The sequence below is a fragment of the Mauremys mutica genome, chromosome 11 (assembly GCF_020497125.1).
Source record: "Mauremys mutica isolate MM-2020 ecotype Southern chromosome 11, ASM2049712v1, whole genome shotgun sequence".
Classification (NCBI taxonomy): Eukaryota; Metazoa; Chordata; order Testudines; family Geoemydidae; genus Mauremys; species Mauremys mutica.
In genome coordinates, this window is record NC_059082.1 from 82,482,278 (window position 1) to 82,499,270 (window position 16,993).

Below are 16,993 nucleotides of genomic sequence, written 5' to 3' on the forward strand. Positions count from 1 at the left end.
GACAGGGCAGAGAACAGAAGCTTGGTCTGGTGGGCTTCTGGTATAACTGCAGTTTTGCATGTGTGGGCCACTGTGGGCAGAGGGTGAGAAGGTGGGGTAGCTTTGAAGAAACCAGGAAGCACATTTGCAGAGGGATGGGGGTGGGTAGGGGGTGGTGCTGCGTTTCCCACCTGCACTGCTGCCCTGTTTTGCCCGGTGCACCTCCTGGATTAGCCCCATCAAGGCCGTCGCCCCATTGCAATAAGGGAGGCAGATAAACAGCAGGCCATTTGCAGGGCATGCAGCCTGAAGCACCCAGTTAACAAACAGAAATCCATGCAACGAGCAAAGCTGGAGATGGTGCAATAAGGAAATACAGGTAGGAATAAAAATCGAAACAGATCCGGGTGCAACGACGAAGAGAAGGCTGCACCTGTACGTCCACCCAGACTCCCCCCCCCCCCCGTCCGCCCTCCATGGTACCTCCCACTCCCTAACGCACACACGACACCGGGCGAGCCCATGCGGCAAGGAACAGGGGTCGGTGGCAGAGAGGCAGGCTCCGGCTGCACCAGCCGCGGCAAGGTCTGTGCGCGAGACACGAGCACCCGGGCAGGCGGTGGCGCGAGCCTCCCCCACTCCCTGCTCGCACGCGCCGGCTGGGTCTCTGCTGCACAGCCAGGAGCCGGAGCGGCAAGGAGGCGAAGCCCGAGCAAGCGGACCAGCGCCTGGGAAAGATGGAAGGAGCCTCCTTTGGAGCGGGCCGGGCAGGGGGGGCCGTTGACCCTGTGGATTTCCTCAAGCAGCCTCAGACCATTCTCAGGATAGTGGCCTGGGTAAGGCAGAGCGTCGTCATTTTAAATGGTCATTTATTTATTTTTCCCTGTGGAGACATGATTGCTCCCTTCATCCTCATTTTCTCTGGCACCCTCCAGCCTTGCAAGCTCGTAATGCAAAAAAGGGGCTGCTGGAGTGTTAATAAGAAATACCTTGCATGCCTGGCTTTGTTTTTCTCTTTTAATTTTTGGCGGCCTAGGCTGTTTGCTTTATTTTATTTATTTATTTTTTGCTAAGCAAGAGGGAGGGGGAATGGGCACAGCGATCAGGAAGGGTGTGAGGGGGAAACGGCTAACCAGTTTTTTCTGACCAGTTTGTGCTGTCATTCCTCCCGAAACCCCAGTCAAAATAAGAGGAGAAATAGTCACAAATGCTGATTTTTGTATTATTATTACAGTATTTGCAGAGTGGAAAGATCACTTCTGTTTGCCCAGGGAAGTGGAAGTCTCTGTCTCCTCTCTGTAAAAAGGAGGGTATTTTTAGGGATTTATTTTGCAGCTGTAGATGGGTCATTTTTCATGGTCTCTGTCTTTTCTGATGCTTAAATGAATGGTAGGATGATGAGGAAAATCCTGTAGAAATCGGTGGTCAGAAGACATTTTTCTTCTATACTTCATGATCTATCCCTACCTAGATCCCTATGTTACTGCAAAATGATATGATGGTTTGCTGGCTGGCTATTTTTTATTTTAAATTCCTATTGCCTTGCCGAAAGCACCAGACTGAATATGCTCTCCGGACACCTCCTTTAGGGTGGCTTTGATCGTTGGTGTTCCATGGGCAGCAATGTGGAAAGCTACGTAAGGAGCTTTGCTTAAATCGATTATGCCGGGAGGTACAAGGGTTAAGGCCGACACTCCACCCGTAACTTGCCTCATTGTGCTTAGGTTTTATGTACTGAGACCTGCAAGCCTGTGCTGATGGCGCTTCAGCGAATTGGGCGCCTCAGGCCTTCTCCTAAAAGACCTTAGCCAAAAGCCCACATCACAATAAGCACCTCTAGTGCGGTCCCCTTGGTGGAAGCGTCAGCAGAGAGGCCAGTCGTTGAGATGGCGGTGGACCCCTTTTCCTGATTTAGAGGCAGGGAGGGTCATTTTAGGTTCAGGGTGAGGTTCAGTGGGGTATAGGGGAAGCTTGCACTGCTGTTGGGCTGCCTCTACCTGTCCTGTGGATGGAGGCCTTCAGTGTCCAGGGAAGTCAATGTGTCACCTTTCCATAAGCACATGAGTAACACCATTGCAGTGACATGCTTAAGGGCTTTGCTGGGTCTCAAAGTAACCCATTCTCCGGTGCTTTGAGAAAGCATCTGAATGTGATACTGTGTGGACGAAAATGGAGGCCGATTGCTGGCACGAATGTCAAGGCCGGTTGTAGATCGGTTCTTTTGCACAGGATTGACACAGTGCGTGGCAGTGACATCTTCATAGATGCTTATGACGCGTCACCTGGATCCAGCATGGAAGACTTGGGTACGACAGTTGGGAAACAGGAACAGAATACAGAATATTGCATTAAAAAACAGCTCAGAAAAAGTTCCCGCACATGTTCGGTGGCTGATTGATCAAACAGGAACCTTCGGGAAATTTTAAACCACAAGGAATCTGCCCCAAAGTGAGAAGGAAGGGCCTGAAACTGCCAGCACGTACACACCAGATTAATTCTAAGCATGTGACTCTCCCCATATCCTTTGAATCTATTCATGTGCTCAAATTTAACAGAAGTTGTTTGCAGGATCAAGGGCCTGATCGAAAGCCCATTGAAGTCAAAGGGTGTCTTTCAGCTCACTTCAGGGGGCTTTGGATGACGCTCCAAACACCTGCATGAGTTCATTGAAAAATGCTGCGGGCCACGTTTTCCAAGTATAGGCCCTGATTCTGCAAGCTGATCTCTGCAGGGAACCCTGCACCTACGCGGATCAGCTTGTAGGTTTGGGGCAACGGCTGGCACACATTTGGGACTTGCTCGCAGTGGCCAGCTGAAGTGTGCTTCAATCAGATCAGCTTGAACTGGCTTAAAGCCGTGTTTCAGTCTACAAGACTCCTGTGTAGATGGACACATTTCCTTGTGGCCTCGCATGTCCTGATGAGTTAGCCTGCTGCATTTGTTGGGTCAGTTTTCCTCCTGAACACCTGTCTACGTGTGTAAATTCCGTAACATTATTGCATCCTACAGCCTCAAGAAAGCACATTCACTGTACCTTACATTTTTAAAACATTGTTTGCAGACCTTGTAAGCCCAGGCGTTGCGTGAAGGGTACATTGCGAAGACAAAAGGCAGTTCTTGCCTGCAAGCTCGTTTCAGCAGTTTTTGCTGGAGTCGTACCGCAGATTGCTGGATTTGGGGTATGAAATGCAGCTATCCTGGCATAGAATATTATTGTGATTATTTATTACTTCCACTGCAGTAGCACTTACGACCCCCAATCATGGACCAGGACTCCGGGGTGTGCTAGGTGCTGTACGAACCCAGAGCAAAAAGACTGTCCTTGCCCCCAAAGGACTTGTAATCGAAGTAGGAGGAAGAGTGGAGCTTATCTGTTGTTTACTAGGGGTGATTCCTTCTCTTTATACCCCTTAAAACACGTGTTGCTGTATATTTTTAAGCATGCAGCTAAAGTAATTGGACCACTCCTCCATGATTCAGTCCCTTCCAACTGCCCAGCCCAATCTCCTCCAGGGGGGAATTGCCCTGACACCAAAGGGTTGGTTATCAGATGCAGTATGGCTTGTTGGATGTTGGGGGCACAGAGCGGATGTTGGGGGCACAGAGGGGAGCAGGAGAGTCATTATACTGTTCAGCCAATATTCGAGCCCAGTTCTGCTTGCTTCTCTCATCGGAGTAGTTTAATTGAAGTCAGTGGAAGCCTTCTTGGGTGCAGCAGAGCAGTACAAGACCTGTGCATTATGTATGTCCCACTTCAGGCCGTGATCCTCCAGCACTGAAATCAATGGGAGTTTCACTGCTGGTTGCACTAACTCCTTCAGTGGGATTCTGGCAGTACAGAGTTACACATGGGCTGCAGGATTGAGCCCTTCGTCTGACATTTGAGGGCCTTACTGATGACTGTTGACCAGCTCAGAAATCCCCAGTGAAGTTTACAGTTCCAGATAGAATGAAAATGATTTCTTTAAATATACTGTAGCATTAATTTCTGAAGAACAAAAGGCTCCTGGCATACGCAGAACTTTCTGGCTGTCATAACTGGAAAGCCCCATGAAACCGTTCCTCATTTGTCTCTTCACTCACAGCTGATGCAGCTTGTGAGTCAAGATATGATAACACTTGTGTTTTATGGAGTGAAATGAACTTGGTAGTAAAGGAGTTCATGCGGTCACCCGCTCCTTTCTTTTACATCTGTCCTCTTATTAATATATACATTTTTTAATTGTTGTATAGTCGAAAATGGGACACTTTCAATTTAATGTAGACATAAATTTATGTTTGATGTTTAAAATAAGTTTTAACAAACCTAGTCTGAATAGAAAGATTTTGACAAATTCTCTTGAATTCCAGTAAAGGATTCCCTCCCCCCCCCCCCCCCCCCCCCCGCCAAGGTTGGAAATACCCAAACACAGTCACATTGCACTAGTGCAAGTGTAGGCTTGGGAGGATTCGATTGTTGTCGGTAAATGTTGATAAACATTGATTGCACTGTGTGCACACAAACCAGTGCAAAAATATTTCCATCAGTAATAATCAAAATGTACAGATAGTATGTGCAAAGTAAGAAAAATGCTGCTTGAGAACTTCTTAGAATTTGATTTAAGGTGGTTTACTTTGTGTATTTTGACATATGATACTGGCACTTTGTGTTTTAATGGTTATAAAGCTTTAACCTTCGGAATCTGTGTCTACTGGCTTTAAATAATCACTCTGACCCCATCCCATTCTCTGATTCCGCATAATTTCCTGCAACTGTGAAAATTTAAATAGATAAAAATCTACAAAAAAGCTTAAAAATAAACATCAATATTATTCACTGAAATGATAAAACAATCAAATTCTGCCTTCTCTATGCACATGTGAACCAGAAAACGAAACTGATCTTAAGTGGAAAATGAAACTGATTGGCCTGTGAGACATGAAAACAGAAATAGTCTAAATGGGGAAAAAGAAAATATAATTTATGAAATTCTTTAATTATTTATAACCTAAGGTCCTGATATGGCTGCACGGGGCTCCCCAGGGTGCTTTGAATGACCATGCTTGCATGGAACCTCATACGCTTCACTTGGGCTCCAGGGCCTGCCAGAGTGAATCTCAGTGCAGGAGCAGGGCCTAAGTTGATTAGTAACACAGATAAGGAATTGGATATTTAAAAAAAAATATTGGCGGGCCAGATGCTCCTCTGGTGTGAATCATAGAGATACCGGGCTGGAAGGGACCTCACGAGGTCATCCAGTCCAGCCCCCTGCACTGAGGAAGGCCCGAGTAAACCTAGACCATCCCTGACAGGTCTTTATCCAACCTGTGCTTAAAAACTGCTAATGATGGAGGTTCCACAACAATGCACCATCAACCTCTTTGGAGCCTGTTGATTTAAACCAGGGGAGGATCTGCCCTGTGACTCTTGACAGCTACCCTTAAATAGTTGGTCCCATTTGTTTTTATTTTCTTAATAACAGTTAATTTCTAGTTTATGCTGTCGGGTTCCATACAGAAAGCCTCTCCTTTGCAGTGAATTTGCTTGTTTGGGGTTTTCTTGCAACCCTCTCTACACTGTTCACAGTGAAACCTGTCTTAAGCAACCAGACAGGGGACTGGCCAAAATCAGTTGCTTAACAGAGGTGGAGCAGCGTTGTAACCGGCTCTATAGTTTCTGAGATGTGCCTTTGGGTGGCCTCTTCTGACAGTAGGTTGCCTATGCCCGGTTATAGCAAACCCTCCCTACTTAGCAAAGCAGTTAAGCATGTGCTGAAGTGCTTTGCTGAACTGTGGCCCTAATGAAGAGATCTCTGTACTGGTTTCGCTGTATTAAGGAAAGCTGGTGATGCTTTGAATGACAGAAGTTGCTGTCTTTCCCTTTATTCTTAGCTCAAGTTTGTTTTGTTTTGCCAGAAGGAGAATAGGGCCAGAGCTGGCTTCTATTTGTGCTCCTGGTACAAGATGTGTCTAGTAGGAAAAAAAACCCCATGCCTGGTAGTAGAACAGATGGGCAGCAAAACAAGGAGAATACAGTGCCAGTGTTATTCTTGCCACTGTACTTAAGCGATCTGCTAGGATGTGCTGTCCACATCCTCCCTTCCTAGGGAGTATCACGCAGACAGAAATACGGCTTCAGGGTGAGCTGCGGGAGGCCAGGAGTGGAAGGGTGGTTTTGTACAACATTTGGAAACAAAATTGTTCCAAGTGATTCGGGCTGGATCCTGCAAACCTTTACTCACCCGAGTAAGTCTTGGTCATTCAAAGAGTGCTACTGACGCTGAGCTGACTGATCACTTGGGGTCGTTATCATCATGGCAGATCTCACAAAGATCCTTGCAGATAGCGCGCCACCCAGATCAGCCTCTAGCTAGATCCTTAAGGTGGTCTGGCCGGCCGCATCCTACGAAGTGGTCTGGGCACCTCCTATGAGACAGTGACCACAGAGGAGAATCTGGCCCAATTCAGCAAGCTGTTAAATTGTTCCCATTGTCTCCAAGGACACCACTGGCTCCTTACTTTTTAAATGAGAGACAGGGGGAGGGTAAGGATGATCTTGTGCTTATGATATTCTACTGCAACTCAGAAGTTCTGGGTTCTGTTTCCAGCAATCCTAGTTTACATTAGTTGAGCATTTAACCCCATATTTATGCTAAGTATTATTAGTGGAATATTAACTTCTGGATTTTTTCTGGTCTACGTGACTGGTTTAGGACCTCTGGATTTTCTGTATTAATTCTGTACTTCCTTGTTTTGTAGATTACATGCAGAACTTTACATAACTTAAATACAACTTCTTGGTAATTGAATTGTACAGAAGTTCCCTTGTGTCTGAGTTTAAACTGTTACTAAATTCTCTTTTTCCTGTCAGCACTAGTTGGAAATGCAGTCTGCTTGACGTGCTCAAATTGCGTTACTAGATTAGGAACTTTGAATGGACAGTCAGTTTTTGCCAACATCGTTGCCATATAACAAAACATAAATTTAGCAGGAATTGGTCATGTGTTCATCAATGTGTCCCTTTCATGAGCTGATTAGTCAGTTAGACGTGCCCTTAAACATATTGCCATCAGCATCGGCTAGCAGCCTCTTCTGTGCCAGAGTCTGGAGTCAAATCTTTGCTCTGTTGTCTTAGCCATAGACCCTCTTGAAAGATCTTGCAGCCCCACACTCACGGCTCCTGAAAGACAGATGGTGCACGTTTTGATCTTTGTGGCAGAGCCTGGATACTATGGGGATGGGCACCTGAGTGATGAATATATCAGTTAATAATAGCAAAGGTACCAGATCTAAACCCTGCATTTACATGCATGCCTAGGGCTCACAAGGAGATTGTGGGGTGGGACACGTGTCTTTGTAGGCAGAATTTAGCTTTAAACTTAATCCCCGCAGACAAATTTTGTCTCTCTCCACTAATATAATATAATCTGGGCCTCATCCGGCAGCCCTGAGACAGGCAAAATTCTCAGGATCAGGCCCTATATATGCAAAGCAGGAATGTCCTAAATGCATGGTTGTCCATGCATGATCATCCCCTCCCATGAGAGGAGGCTGCTGGGGTGGTGGAGGGAAGGAGTCTTTGTGGCGCGTTCCCCAGACTGTTCCATTGGGAGCTCCTGGGTTGGTCCCAGCCCCACAGGATGAACATGGCCTGAAACCCTGCAGATCCTGGGGGATTCTGCTCCCTGAGGCTCCCTGCCTCCTTCTAGCTCCCAGGAGGGACGGAAGGAGCCGCACCTGCCAGCACTTTCCCCACCAGCGCTTGCCCCGCTGGGAGGAGTCATTGCCATCTGGGGTAGACGTGCACATGCTAGCTCTGATCAGACTAACAAAGAGCAGCCTGGCAGGGGCGGCTCAGGCTCGCTGCCCAAGTGCGTACCTCAGAGTGCGCTGCACTCGCGTGGCCGGCTCAAGCCACCTCCTGCATAGCCATGCTGCTATTATAGCTCACTAGCTCAGTCACAGCTAGCGTGTGTATTTCTACCCAGGCTACCTCCCAGCTGCTGTGGAGACACATCCTGTGCGCAAGTCCCACTCTGCGGGGAAAGGCCACGGGGAAATTAGCTGGCATTAGCTTCTACACAGAACTGGGGAGGGGGGATGGTCCAGGTGTGCCCATCTGCTGCCTAGTCCAGTCCCTCCCTGCACCTCTCCACGGAGCCTGGAACAGGGAGGGGATGGTGCTGCAGAGGCGGATGGCCTCCTTACATGGGGTGGGCATAGCCAAGCCTGGAGGTTACCCTCTGTGCATGGATCTTGGAAGGATAAGTGGGCTCCAGAACAGGAGTGGATAGCTCCTCTGAAGTGTGTGTCTCATGGGACACGAAGAGGGAAGAAAAATCTTCTGACTCCCATCTCCTGCCATTCATGTGGAGCACAGTTTAATACTGGGAAATAAACGAACAGGGTCTATAATCAGATCTGCACTAGGCAGGACTCCAGAGGCGCTCATCATCTCACCGCTGTGTGCCTGTTGTTACTAAAACTGAATATAAAGAGTCGAGGGTGAGCGACCTGAGCACAAGACTGGAAGCCAGGAGCTCCTGGGCTCGAATCCCACTTTTGTGACCAATGCCACCGTAGCCTGGGGTGAGTAATTTAACCTCAGCAGAAATCTGCACAGTGGGGCTACGGGACAAAGTTCACTGCTGTGCATAGGCGGCAGGTTTGTATAATTTTTGGTGGGGCCCAAAATGGTGGTGCCCCCCCGCTCCCGCCCTGTAAGCCGATATAAAATGAAGCTACAACGCGTCAGCGCCACAAGATTACAAGGGTCAATTAAAAGTGGAAAGTCAGAAGCAGCACTTGCCTACTTCAATATACGGTATTATATTTTGTTGCATCTGTTGTGATGAAGTGGGAATGTTCTTAATATTTTCTCTGAATACTGTGTGGGTGCCTCAGTTTCCCCTGCAAGATGCCAACTGAAGGTGTTGGGGACAAAGAGATCAGGTGGCCTCCTTGTCCAGAAGAGACACAGAGGCCAGAGGAGGGAGTGTCAGTTTGGAGCTGGCTGGGGAAATTGGGAGAGACCCAGAACTTGGTTCTGGGCTCCCCACCCCCCAAGATGGACCTGACAGAGGGGTTCTGTTTTCTGTACCAACAAGCTCTGTTTAAACTGTGTTCCCGTCATCTAATAAACCTTCTGTTTTACTGTCTGGCTGAGAGTCACATCTGACTGCAGAGTTGGGGTGCAGCGACCTCTGGTTGCCCCAGGACCAGCCTGGGCAGACTCACTTTGGAAAGTGCATGACGTGGAAGGGCATGCTGAATGCTCCGAGGTCAGACCCAGGAAGGTGTAAGCTTCTTGCCCTGGAGACAGTCTGCTCCGAGAGAGGAGGCTCCCCCAGAGTCCTGACTGGCTTTGTATGGAGATGTTCCAAAGCATCACAGCATCCCCTTCCACACCGTGCACTTCCCAGAAGTCCGCACAGGCACTGACACTCCCTCCTCCGGCCTTTGTCTCTTTTCCAGGCATTAGGAGGCCACCTGATCTCTCTGTTCTCCAACACCTTCAGTTGGCACCTTGCAGGGGAAACTGATTTGGGAGAAATGAAGTAAAAGCTGCCCAAACCGAGCTTGAGCACTCCTGAATTTTGAGGTGTTCAAATCTGGAAGGCAGGTGCTGGGGGTGGGAGAGGGCTGTGGGCTCCATGGGGGAGCATGGCAGCAACTGTCTGGAGCTGCATGGAGCCAGATACGCTGGTCTGAGTGGCACAGTAAGCAGTTTGGGGGTTGGAGAAGAGGTAGGGAGTTCCGGGGGGCAGTCAAGGGACAAGGAGCAGGGGGAGTTGGATGGGGCAGAGGTTCGAAGGGGCAGTCAGGGGACAGGCAGCAATTGGATAGGCATGGGAGTCTAAGAGGTTTATCAGGGGACAGGTAGGGGGTGCGGTCCTGGGGGGGGGAAGTTGGGTGGGGTCTCAGGAGGGGGCAGTTGGGGAAAAGGAGAAGGGAGGCTTAGATAGGGGCTGAGGTCCCAAGGGGCAGTTAGGGGCAGGGGTCTCGGGAGGGGGTAATTGGGGAACAAGGACCAGTGGGGCTTAGATAGGGGGTGGAGGTTCTGGGGGGCAGTTGGGGCAGGGGTCTGGGGAGGGGGCAATCAGCGGACAGAGGCTGGGATTCAAAGGGCTCTGGGCTGCTGGCAGCCGCGGGGATCCCAGAGCCCTTTGAATCCCAGCCCCGGCTGGGAGTCAGAGGACTCTGGGCTGCCTGCAACCGCAGGGAGCCCAGAGCCTTTTAAATCCCAGCCGGGGCCGGGAATCAGAGGGCTCTGGGCTGCCCGCTGCGGCGGGGAGCCCAGAACCCTTTAAATCTCAGCCGCTGCTGGGATTTAAAGGGCTCTGGGCTGCCTGCAACCGTGGGGAGCCCGCAGCCCTTAAAAACTCAGCCGCGGCAGGGATTTAAAGGGCTCTGGGCTGCCTGCAACCGGGGGGAGCTGAGACCCTTTTAAATCCCAGCCGCAGCCGGGAATCAGAGGGCTCTGCGCTGCCCGCTGCGGCGGGGAGCCCAGAGCCCTTTAAATCTCAGCCGCGGCTGGGATTTAAAGGGCTCTGGGCTGCCTGCACCCGCGGGGAGCACAGAGCTTTTAAAATCCCAGCCGCGGCTGGGATTTAAAAGGCTCTGGGCTGCCCGCCGCGGCGGGGAGCCCAGAGCCCTCTGATTCCCGGCCGCGGCTCGGATTTAAAAGGCTCTGGGCTCCCCGCGGTTGCAGGCAGCCCAGAGCCCTTTAAATCCCAGCCGCGGCCGGGAATCAGAGGGCTCTGGGCTGCCTGCTGCAGCGGGAAGCCCAGAGCCCGCTGATTCCCGGCCGCGGCTGGGATTTAAAAGGTTCTGGGCTGCCCGCCGCGGCGGGGAGCCCAGAGCCCTCTGATTCCCGGCCGCGGCTCGTATTTACCGGGCTCGGGGCCCCCCGTGGTGGCAGCCCGCCCAGAGCCCTATAAATCCCAGCCGCGGCCGGGATTAAGAGGGCTCTGGGCTGTCTGCTGCGGCGGGCAGCCCAGAGCCTTTTAAATCCCAGCCGCCGCCGGGAATCAGAGGGCTGTGGGCTGCCTGCTGCAGCGGGAAGCCCAGAGCCCTCTGATTCCCGGCGGCGGCGGGGATTTAACGGGCTCGGGGCTGCCTGCACCCCCGGGGAGCCCAGCGCCTTTTAAATCCCCGCCGCCGCCGGGAATCAGAGGGCTCTGGGCTTCCCGCTGCAGCAGGCAGCCCAGAGCCCTCTGATTCCCGGCGGCGGCTGGGATTTAAAGGGCTCTGGGCAGCCCTGGCGGCGGCGGCGGCGGCAGCGGCGGGGGGGGGGGCGCTCCAAGCAGGGGAGAAAAAACATTGGTGGGGCAGAGCCCCTGCTTGGGATTTATTCATGGGGCTAAAGCCCCAGAGCCCCATATAAGTCGGCGCCTATGCTGCTGTGCAGAGATCAGAGGCTTTGCACTGGCTCTCTGCATGTGGTAGAATTGCACCACTGACAGCAGACCTTGTCCCCCTCTGTTTCCATTTCCCCATCTGGAAATTGGGGCTAATACCTAAGCAGCTAAGGGACTGAGCTCCAATGAATGTGTGTGAAAGCACGTGGAGGATGCAGAAGCCATGTAGAATAATGCATGTGCTGGATACGTGCTAATTCACCCAGCAGACACATCCATGGGCTAAGTATCCCAGTGTTCTTCTTACCTTGGCTATTGGCAGCCGAATGGCTGCACGGCCATTTGGGATATGGACACTCTCTGTGCTGTGGGCAGCAGGGCCTCTCCCAAGATGATGGGTATTATATTAATTAGGGTGGCTGTTATTTATTATCTGTGCCAGACAGAAGCAGGGTGCTTGGCACTGCCCAATAAACCAAAGGAAAGACAGTCCGTGTCCCCAGAGTTTACAGTCGTGCACAGCAGGGTGCACTCTGAAAGCCAGAAGTGGGGAGAATTTAGGCCACAATTTTTCCAAAATGACTAGTGATTTCAGGTACCCAACCAGAAAGTGCTGAGCATCCATTCTGTGGAAACTAGGGCCTTTATGGTGTCTCAGGTTGGACACTTGATAATCACCAGGCAGGTTGGAAAATATCAGAGTTTTTATTTTTTCTCCACATGGTTGTGATAATTCTCTGATGAACTCTGTGGGCAAAGTGGCTGTTGGATTAAGCTGCTTGGGAAGGGCCAGTTGTGTTTTGTCGGATTTTTGTTTGTTTGTTTATTTGTTTTTAATCATGTGATGGGGAGGTTTGTTTTTTCCAAAAACTTTTTCAACCAGTAGCTGGAAAATTTAAAACCTGTTGATTTTCAAAAATGATTTTGTTGGTAAAACATTTTACCAAACCCTGAACTGTTTTACCTCGAATTTCAGTGTACATTTTCAGCCCAAATGAAGTTTTTCTGTGAAGAATTTTGGTTTTGGTTGAAAAAAAAAAAGGTTTTGATGAGAACGTTTCAGCCAGCTCTGCTTTTGGAGCACAGCTTTCATATGCCTACACTTGAATTTGTTTTTTTAGCCATATGAGAGGAACTGCAAGTGCCCCATATAAGGCGCTGTCCACAGTCCCTAGCATGAAATGAGCAACACCCAGGAATGGCTTGGATTCCTGGGCGATTGCTGACTGAGCTGGCATGCAGGGAATGTCACTTCTGATGCCTGAAACACAGCTGCAGTCTCCCCGTCCTTCACTGGTGGTGCTCAGTGCACATCCCTGCACAAGGTAACCCTGAGGATACCCAATCACGTACGGAATCTTGACATGGATAGGAAGAGAGGAGCTGAATGGATGATGTTGGAGAGTAGCCTCCATAAACCATCCATCCTTGTGAAAGGACTAGCACAGAAGGCAGCAGCGAGACCGCCAGGGATTGGCTGAGTAGGTGCTGGTCACATATGTTAGGGCTGGTGCTTGCCATCTGCTTTAACACAGGCAGCCTGTTCTTCCATACGTTGGATTTTGCAGAGGTTGCCAGCCCTGGAAGGTGAAGTCCTGCAGAATGGGTGCTGCCTGGCCAGCAATGTGCATGCTCAGCCTTGACTCGGAGAAAGCCCTTCAAAATGGTAGTGGGGGGGAAGGGATAGCTCAGTGGTTTGAGCATTGGCCTGCTAAACCCAGGGTTGTGAGTTCAATCCTTGAGGGGGCCATTTGGGGAACTGGGGTAAAAATCTGAGGATTGGTCCTGCTTTGAGCAGGGGGTTGGACTAGATGACCTCCTGAGGTCCCTTCCAACCCTCTGATTCTATGAAAATGGTGTTTGTTTGTGGGGGGGAGGCACTGGACTCTTGGCCTTCTCTCATGGCCAGCAGTGTGCAGGGACTGTGGCAGGGATGAACTCCCTGAGGAGATTACAATCCAGGCCAGGAATCCTGATCCCCTCTCCCCTTTTCAGGTAGAACAGGCCCTGGGGCAGTGGATGGTGTAGGGGGAAGCTTGCCCTGCCTCTGTCCTTGCTGTCCCTGGTTTGTGGGGAAATGAAGGCCTCCAGTCTTCTAGGCCATCAATCCAGCCGCTTTCACCAGTGCTAAACCCAAGGGGCATGGCACAGAATGGCACCCAGTGTCTCTTTTCTCTGCACAGCACCCTGCTCACTGATGGCACTGGATATAACTCCTAACTGATAACAACATGCTCATCGACCACTCCTGGCCTACATGGATGCCAATTAGTGCCAATCGGGCAGGTGGTTTCAGTGAGGAGGGCACTGATATTCTGGGTACTGGCTTGAGGCACACCAAGGCCACGCCATCCGGGCCATCTGAGGGCTGGTAGCATGTTCAAGCAGCGTTCAGTCAGCTCGCTCCTTCTGGTTGCTTGCAAGTCACTCCTGAGCATCTCTGCTCATGAAGCTGGGGCTCGTGGCAAAGCTCTGGATTCGCAGTGGGGGCTGTGGGGCTGAACTTGAGCTCCACAGTGCCGAGGCCTAGAGGCTCCATGACCAGGCACCCCTGGTGGAAAGCGAGTGGATTTCAGGGCAGAGCACAACCCCTTTCCCCCAGAACTCGGCCATACCTCCAGCCCCTCCACTCCGCGTGCCCCAGGTTTGCAACCAGATGTGGCAAGAGTGTCGGTGGGAGGAGGCCAGTGTGGGTTCTCCCGGGAGGATTGTGCTGTCTCGTAGCCCCATCATCCTTGGGGAGCCTCAGGGGGTGAATTTAGTACTTGTAAGTGGAGAGGCAGTGTGGTCTAGTGGATAGGACACTGCACTGGGGGTCAGGAGGGCTGGGTTCCATTCCTGACTCTCTCACTGGATTGCTGTGTGGTCTTGGGCATTTCCCCTCTTGGCTGTGAGCTGTCCCGGCTAGTGGCTGACTCTTACTGTCTGAATATGCAGCACCTACCCCAGGGAGGGCCTGAATTCATTTGGGGCCTGCCTGCTCCACCACGGATTTCCAAGTGTACAAATCACTTAGGCTCAGATCCTCAAAGGTATTTAGGCATGTAACTGCCATTTTGATTTCAGTGGGACGTTGGTGCCTTAAATACTTTTGAGGATCTGAGCCTTAGTCTCTCTCCTATGTGTACCATGGGGATAATAATACCTCCCTCCCTGGGGGGCATGAGGATAAATATGTTAAAAGTTGTGAGGTGCTCAGATATTCCGGTAACGCGATAGATAGATAGATAGATAGATAGATAGATAGATAGATGATGGGGTGTATGGGGATAGATAGATAGATAGATGGGGTGTATGGGGATAGATAGATAGATAGATGGGGTGTATGGGGATAGATAGATAGATAGATGATGGGGTGTATGGGGATAGATAGATAGATAGATGGGGTGTATGGGGATAGATAGATAGATAGATGATGGGGTGTATGGGGATAGATAGATAGATAGATGATGGGGTGTATGGGGATAGATAGATTGACAGATAGAGAGGTGCTATGTAACAAATAATAATTGTAAAGGTGAGGTGCTAAGCAGCTGTCCCTGTGCAGGCAGGTTCTTGAGGAATTCAAGCTGTAATTAGCAGGCCACGCTGGTGAGAACTCATTAACCAAATGGTGAAAATAGCCCTGAATTATTATCTGCCTATTTGGGGGGGGGACAATTTCAGGTGAAAACTTGTATATTTTAAAAACACAAATCTCCTCCCCAGCGCTACTGGCCACATCCTGAGATGACTGAAACTAGAAGGGTTTTAAAAATGGAATTTACTTCTTTTGGATCCCTTTCCCCTCGGACAGTGAGACATTCATCCTCGGACAGTGTCCCGTTTATATAGCGAGACAGTCAGACCCGTTCTCATGCGCTATCATTGTGGTGTGATGTCTGAGTCACAAAGGCTGTAGGGGAGTTTATCTGTTTAAAAAAAACCACATTGCCCCTGGAATTGAAAGTAAATCAGTGAATTTTTTTAAATGAACTTGGGCAAAATTTCCAGAAGCACCTAAGTGACTTAGGAACCTAAATATTCAGAAGTGACTTAGGTACTTAGCCGTATAAGCCTCGGGCTCCCAAGTCACTTTGGCACGTCTGAAAATTTTACCCGTTAGCTTCGAACATTGCAGTCCAGTGCCCATTGGTAATCTTTCCATTGATGCTGAATCAGCCCTATACCTGCATGATATTTCAAGGAGGGAGGGATAACTCAGTGGTTTGAGCATTGGCCTGCTAAATCCAGGGTTATGAGTTCAATCCTTGAGGGGGCCACTTAGGGATCTGGGGCAAAAATTGGTCCTGCTAGTGAAGGCAGGGGGCTGGACTCAATGACCTTTCAAGGTCCCTTCCAGTTCTAGGAGATTGGTATCTCTCCTATTACCATGCTGGGCTGGATTTGACCAGAGGCCCTTTTAAAATCCAGTAATAATACACTCCAGCATGCTCTGTTGCAGTGCAATAGCTGCATTTCTCAAGTGCTGGACGGAGTCGTTATTTCACTGCCCACATACCAGGGCTGAATGGCTGTGGCTGTAAAAGTTCACGACAGCTTGCTTACAGAGTTGTGCACTGGGCATATTATACACTGAGCAGGCATGTCTCATTTTAAGCAGACAATTCGTAACACACTAAAACTCCAGGAGCTATGATTAGACAGTTAATAGCATGAAGGAGAAATCCAGGTTGTTATTCCTGGAAGGACTGAGTAAGACAGTAGAGTGAGATGCTAGGCACATCGCGCTATCCGCTGACCTGCCAGCAAAATAATCCTGTGAAATCAGATGTTCTCAATTATTCATGCTGCCCAGGCTCACATTATTTTTGTCAGGGCCTGGTTTTTTAAATGCTGCTGGTATTTCCGAAGGCAACCAACAACTTTACATTATTTATGAACAGATTTTTACAAATGCTGAGATTACAGCTGTTGCCACTGCGGAGCGAGAATTATGATTGCTGGGGATTTTCTTTCAACGCAGCATATTTCTGTTTGCATGGTGGCGTTCCCATCTCACTGTGACAACGGAGTGCTCCACAAAGGAGATTGCTATCTGGGCAGTACGTGCAAGTGAAAGCGAATGAGACAGGCTGCCATAGACTTTAAGGCTGACGCTCAGAGTCAAGGTAGGTAGGGCCGCGGTTGGAGCGGGGAGCAGTGGAGATTGATTGAGCAGAAAGAGCAGGGAAAGCTCAGGGAGCAGGATCTGATCATCTCCCATGTGACAGAGAATGGAGGAGAACAAGGAGGGGCAAGGCGGACCTGCTGGTTTATAGCCTGAGCCAAAACTGCAGGCCCAGACACCCCTAGGTTTTGAGGGGTTGAGAAACTGCTTGTGAATTGTGCAGCTGGCTGTTATCTGTTTTTTTCCCACAATGCACAGTCAACCTGTGGAACTCCTTGCCAGAGGATGTTGTGAAGGCCAAGACTATAACAGGGTTCAAAAAAGAACTAGATAAGTTCCTGGAGGACAGGTCCATCAATGGCTATTAGCCAGGATGGGCAGGGATGGTGTCTCTAGCCTCTGTTTGCCAGATGTTGGAAATGGGCGACAGGGGATGGATCACTTGATGACTCCCTGTTCTGTTCGTTCCTTTTGGGGCACCTGGCACTGGCCATTCTCGGTAGACAGGATACTGGGATAGATGGACCTTTGGTCTGACCCAGTATGGCCGTTCTTATATTCTTAC

General features: G+C 50.0%; 1 protein-coding gene across 1 annotated transcript in view; it reads left to right on the forward strand.

Annotated features, from left to right (window-relative positions):
* Positions 1-501: 501 nt before the first annotated feature.
* The window catches only part of SYNGR3 (synaptogyrin 3), a 42,569-nt gene continuing 26,077 nt past the window's right edge, over positions 502-16,993 (forward strand). Inside the window, 2 exon segments of the mRNA XM_044979025.1 lie at positions 502-568; positions 571-815. Of these exon segments, the coding sequence (XP_044834960.1) occupies positions 502-568; positions 571-815 (312 nt within the window).